Below are 6,603 nucleotides of genomic sequence, written 5' to 3'. Positions count from 1 at the left end.
GGGCCTCTGTTTCCTTCAGACACCCCCCCCACCCCCCGCCTGCTTGTGTGTCTTATTTTTTCTAGTCACCCCATAGAGGACAAGGGGGCCCTCCTTAGAATGTATCAGACTCTCTAGAAAACATCATCATCTCTAAGACTTTAGTCATAAACCTCACAGTCACCAACAGTCCACCCTCTGTCAGCGGGGGGAGTTCATGTTGGAGGCTCTTGGTGCAGCACTCGCCTGGTTTCCATGGAGTCGAACCCCACAACTCATTGAGACTGAGGCATGCCATTCTTCTCCCCGCCGCTGAAATGCACCGCTTATTATGACTCAAGCTATTGTGGAGTGCACAAGTGACTCTCAGAGGAGAAGGGGATGGGGAGAAAAGGGTGGGGTCAAGGTTCAAACGAAAGGCTCCCTTTCTGTTATCAAATTTGTTGAGGGACAAAAAGAGCTCCAGTCTCTTTCCTCAGGACATGTTGAGGGAGAGAAGAGGGGTCATAGGACATCATTCTTTGTGTCAGAGCACAAGTTCTTACAGAGCGGCAGATCAACTCTCCGGCTTCACTTTGCTCCACAACACCTCCCTGCTCCTGCTCAGATCCTGGTCCTCCTCTTCTGTGTGCAGCCGAACCTTTCCTCCGTGGAGCTCTGGTAAGTTTTCTCTGTATCCTGCCGTGTTTTTGTCATCATTTTACCAAGTCTGTTGTTCTTTAAGGGGAAAATGGCTTTAGAAAGCTCCCAGTTGTATTTGTCCAATAAATCCATATTTACATTTCATTCCCTTCAAATTTAACAAAAACTCACTTAGTTTTGTTCAGGACCGATCCCAGGATGCTCGGGTTCTGCTCCAGGTTCTGCCCAGGACTGTCTCTCTGCACAGTTAGCCCTTCGAAAGATGCCTTTATGGTTGCTTTTCTGTACAGCTGCTCTGCCCGTTTGTCATGCATCTGTTTTCTTTGGAGGACTGAAGGTTTGAGCTCAGGTTGAGAATCGCCTATGGCTGCAGGTCTCACATCACTTGCTCAAAGGACCCACATTGCTTCATCTGACTGACTCTGAATGGACCAAACAATGAGCTAGTGAAGAAAAGAGATTAAGACCCATCAGACAAAGACAACTCTCCTTTGTTGTCATGTTTTTTCATTGTGTTTTCTGGTTTGGTCAGCCCTCTATAATATATCTGAGGACACCCCTGCAGCTTTAGAAATACGATCTTTGAAAGGCGGGTTCATTGGTTCATTGGTTACACATGTTATAATATTGCTGTTGGCTCCACCACAAATACCAAAGTGAAAGCTAAAATGATGAGCCTCGCCTTGGACTAATTAAACTGTGTTCATCACAACACATTGATGTCCAGTTCAAACAACAAAAAAAGAGGTCAGATAAATACAGGGAAAGACATGTCTACAGCTGGACTTTGCCAACGTTGGATGACAGAGTGTGCGGTCCTTAAGGTGTGTCCAATAGCTGGAATCAATGTTCAGTCTTCGAGGGAATGTTGGAATCCTGTTTTAAAAACACAGCCTGGGCTCAACATCAGAGAGTCAGAGTCAGAGATTCTTTATTGTCATTCGCACCTCATGTGGTACATGTGGTGGAGCGAAATTATGTACACAAGGTCCCAGTTACATCCAACAATAAAATGTATAAGAAAAACAATAATAACATCGAAGATATGAACTAAGAAAAACATCAACTAAATATACACTAAGCACTCATAACATAAAAACATTGAACATCAGCACAAACATGAACATGAGTCTGTGTGAGCGGATGTGCACGCATGAACACATCAACATTTAAACAGATCAGCAGCAACATGAAACAGATCAGCAGCAACATGAAAAAGATCAGCAGCAACATGAAACAGATCAGCAGCAACATGATGTGATTTTTCACAGTGATTATTCTAGTTAGAGATTCATGAGTCTAACAGCCTCAGGGTAGAATCTGTTCCTCAGTCTTGTGGTTCTACACTTAATGCTCCTCAACCTCTTCCTGAGGGGAGTGGGGCAAAAAGTGTGTGTGCTGGGTGAGTGAGGTCCTTCATGATGCAGGTAGCCCTCTTCCTGCATCCAGAGGTGTAGATGTCTGTGATGGTGGGGAGGCTGACTCCAACAGTCTTCTGTGCAGCCTTCACCACTCTCTGCAAAGCTTTTCTTTCTGCAGCTGTGCAGCCTCCATGCCACACATTGATGCTCGAGCACAGGGTGCTCTCCACTGCACACCTGTAGAAGGAGGTGAGGACTGAGCTTCCCGGACCAGCTCGTCTCAGCCGTCTGAGGAAGTAGAGTCTCTGATGAGCTTTCTTGATCAGGCTGGTGGTGTTGTTGCTCCAGCTGAGGTTGTCATTCATGTGTACACCCAAGTACTTGTAGCTGGAGACCACTTCCACAGCAGATCCTCTTATGTTCAGGGGGGTGTAGATGTTTTTGTTCTTTCTGAAGTCCACAATCATCTCCTTCGTCTTCTTCACATTGATGTGAAGGTTATTCTCTTTGCACCAGCTCTCCAGGTGTTCCACCTCTTGCCTGTAGCTGGACTCATCATTGTTTGTGATGCATCCCACCACCGCTGTATCATCTGCAAACTTTACAATATGACAGCCTGGATGGGTAGCTGCACAATCATACGTGAGCAGAGTAAACAGGAGGGGGCTCAACACACGTCCCTGAGGAGAGCCAGTGCTGAGGGTTATGGTGGAGGAGGAGAAGTTGTGGATCCTCACTAACTGTGGTCTGTTTGTTAAGAAGTCTAGTACCCAGTTGCAAATGGAGGGGCTTAGTCCTAGTGTGGATAGTTTGTCCATCAGGGTTTGCACATGCACAAAACAATTAAAATACAGTATTAATATTACAGTAATATCAAATGTAATCTTTAATCTATGAGCATATAACATTTGTTAGACCTCCATTGTCATCATCTAACCACCTCAAAGCAAAACGCGATCCACTATGAATAACGTAACATTTGAAAGTGATCAGTTTTATGCAATTGCTATACTTTATGGTTCTGATCACTAATATTAGCATAGTCTATGCTAATGAGGCAAAAATAGAGCTCACCATCTTGGTAGGTGCTACACACCATCTTTAGTTACTGCCAGCATGGCAACAGACCATAAATATTTGAATAAAAAAGTTTAGCTAAGCCAAAAAAAGCCCAATGTTTACCATTATTTGTTATAATGATCAGATGTTTCACTTCTGCAAAACAGTATTACTGTATATTTTTACTTTTTACTTTAGAAATACTAGTCATAGGAGCTATATTAACATATAAAAAGTGATCACTCTTGACTTCAGCTAACTGAAAATATATAATTAACATTAGGTAGTTAGTTACTTTTTAGCTACTACTAAAAAGTTTAGTGTACTGGTATAATTAAATGATTCCAGCACTTGGTCATTTTATCACAACGGAAACATGCATGTTCAGCATTTTGCTGCCTCTGTCGTTTGACCAGGCTTAGTGGGAGGCTCATTACAGAATATTCTTGCACCTTTTTACACAATATGTATGACAAACTGTTTGTTTATTTTAGAAAACTATTACTATTTATATGTACAGTTAGACCAATGACAGAATACAGCATGCACATGGCATTGGCAATGTGTGGCTTCAGCATGTAATCAGTACACAGAGATAGGCGTAGCACCTAGCAACATGGCAGCCGCAAATACACAGTCTGACCAACAAAAAGGTCACCACATGGATTCAGCTGAGCAAATAGGTAAGATCCTGTCAGTACTGCATGGGTGACCACGTTTCAGCAGACAACAAATGTTTTAACTCTGATGCAGTGAACAGCTTCTCATTTCTTAAACAACCATGTTGAAAGTCACATCCTGTGGTCATGGAAAAGATCTGTTTCAGATGGGTCAACTTATTGGCATCAAGCAGAAACAACTTCTAAAGAGAGTGCTCAAACTAGCAGTTGGTCTGGATTAGGTTCAGCAATGTTATGTTCCCAAAGAATGGGGTCAGCTGACTACCTGAACATCCTGAATGACCAGGTTATTCAAGCATTTTTTTTCTTCCCTGATAGTACAGGCATGTTCCAGGAGAACAATGCCAATTCATCGGGTTGAAATTGTGAAAGAGTGGTTCAGGGAGCATGAGACATTACTTTCACACATGGACTGGCCCCCACAGAGTCCAGACCTGAACCCCACTGAGAATCTCTGAGATATGCAGGAGAAGATTTTGTACAGAGGTCCAAATCTCCCTTCATCAATACAAGATCTTTGTGATAAATTAATGCAACTCTTGACAAAAATAAATGCTGTGACATTGCAGAAGCTTGTGGAAATGATGTCACAGCGAATGCACACTGTAATCAAAGCTAAAGGCGGTCCAACAAAATCTTAGAGCGTTATGTACATGAATGTTTCTGCTCAGTGCCCTGAGATGACTTCTGTTGTGACTTGACGCTATAAATAAACTGAACTGAATTGTGACCTATTTGTGTCCACTCAGTTTATTACAAAATAGGAAAGATTCAAAGATGCTTAGCAAAGCACTGACGGTCAGCAAGCCTGATAAAATGAATTAATACAAGCTATAAAACATTAGCTACAAAGTTCTAGTTGTTATACAAGAAGAATATCACATTTAGGCTCAAGTGTGAACTTTTCTGCACTTTCATGATAAAAGCCACCCTGTCAGTCACCACACTACCAAAGAAGTGCTAAGTGATGTGTAACTTTTGTTACCAACCTACATAAAATAACTCTTGCAGACTGCTGAGCTGTTTAATTTGTAAAGAAAGGAGAGAGGAGCTAAGGACTTGACTCAACTTCCTGGACTTTGCAGAGGAAGTTTAATTGAAAAAAAAAAGAAGCAATTATGTTCTCTAAGGACACGTTGAGCAGGGACACTGACATCCATTGTTGCTTTGTAAAACTGGCACAACAAAACTCACCCTGCCTGCTGTCTGTTTTGTGTTTTGACCAGACCGGACTGGTGAAGTTTCCTGTCCCCAAGGTGGTTTGCTCTCAGAATACTAACAATGAACTTATTTTTTTAATCAAAGGTTTTCAACTCAATTTCAGATCAGAATCTATTGATGCTACTACACCTGTAAACCTACATATGATGTAGACAAGCGTGTTTTACATTCTCTTACAATAAGACAAATGGTGAATGTAACAAGTCCTCTGGACAGATTCTTCTCGTTGAAACGTTTCGTCTTTTATCTATAAAACTTCTTTAGTTTGAGGAGCTGCAAAAAGCTCAGACTTATGAACATCAGGACAAATAGTGAAGTAAAACTTAACATTTTCTTTTAAGTGACATTTATTTTAATTTCTTTGTCTCCTCAGGCACCATAATGGAGTTGGCTACAACAGAAGAATCATCCCTGCTGTCAAACCAGTCGTCAGAGAGTTGTGCAGCAGCAGCAACAACCATTGAGAACCAACTTTTTGGATGGTTCTACATTGTGATTTTTGTTCTGGCACTGGGTGGTAACAGTCTGGCTCTCTGGATCTTCTCTCGTCAGCGTGGGGTTTCTTCTCCTGCTAATGTTTTCTTGGTTCATTTAGCTGTGGCAGACCTATCGTATGTTGTCATTCTTCCACTCAGAGCCATCTACCACTTCACTGGAGGCCACTGGCCATTGGGTGAGGTTCCTTGTAGGGTGGTGGGCTTTTTGTTTTATGTCAACATGTATGCCAGCCTGTACTTCCTGGCTTGTGTGGCAGGGGATCGTTACCTGGCTGTGGTTCACGCTGTGAGATCAATGAAGGTTCGCCACTCTCGCTATGCTCACATCATCAGCTTCTCCTTGTGGGTCCTGGTTACGGTCTCCATGGCGCCGCTGCTCGTCACCCACCAGACCGCACAGGTGAACAATACAACGGTGTGCTTGCAGCTGTACCGAGAAAAGGCCTCACCCAAAGCACTGATATCTCTAGCAGTGGCCTTCACGCCACCTTTCCTAGCCACCCTGTCCTGTTATCTGCTCATCATCCACAGCCTGCATCAGGGCTCCAGGTTGGAACCTGCACTCAAGCTGAGGGCCCTCCGCACGATCGGCGTGGTCATGCTCATCTATGTAGTCTGTTTTCTGCCGTATCACATGAGCAGGGCCACCTTTATACTTGGCTACAACCACCCAGATATATCCTGTGAAACGCGCAGATCTCTGAGCATGGCTAATCGCCTCACCTCCTCCCTCACCTGCCTGAATGGTGCCATGGACCCTCTGGTCTACCTGTTCGGGGCGGAGAAATTTCGGAGTACACTGCGGCGATTGTTATGTAAAGATAAGGCAGGGATGTCTGGAGCCACCAGCGGAGAGTTGAAGGGGACGCACGAGAGCTCTCTGAGTGCTAAGTCTGAGTTCTGAGGGGAAGGGATTTTAACAAAATGAAGAAAACTGTCATCTAAATACGTTTCCAACAAAATGACTTTTATTCTGACTGTTCAGGGGCTATCGTCATTAACTAACTGAAAAGGCAGGAACAAACTCAAAGCCTTGTGTCCTCCCTGCACCTTATTCAAGGAACCCTTGCAGACCTGGCTCTTCTACGAGCAGCAGAAGGCATCACGATGATGTATGGTCAAGGTTTTACAACTAAATCCACACGTTATTGTAACCCTGGTACC

At 43.5% G+C, this 6,603-nt stretch overlaps 1 protein-coding gene across 1 annotated transcript; it reads left to right on the top strand.

The window, feature by feature from the left end:
• Positions 1 to 461: 461 nt before the first annotated feature.
• Positions 462 to 6,344, top strand: gpr17 (G protein-coupled receptor 17). Its single transcript, XM_037675003.1, has 2 exons — positions 462 to 639; positions 5,316 to 6,344. Exons 1-2 carry the CDS (start codon positions 462 to 464, stop codon positions 6,341 to 6,343), a joined length of 1,206 nt encoding a protein of 401 aa, XP_037530931.1. The 3' UTR covers position 6,344.
• The last annotated feature ends 259 nt before the right edge of the window (positions 6,345 to 6,603 follow it).

The sequence above is a fragment of the Nematolebias whitei genome, chromosome 3 (assembly GCF_014905685.2).
Source record: "Nematolebias whitei isolate Nwh7 chromosome 3, NemWhi1, whole genome shotgun sequence".
Classification (NCBI taxonomy): Eukaryota; Metazoa; Chordata; class Actinopteri; order Cyprinodontiformes; family Rivulidae; genus Nematolebias; species Nematolebias whitei.
Note: the sequence above shows the minus strand (reverse complement) of the source record. Positions and strands in the feature narration are given on the sequence as shown.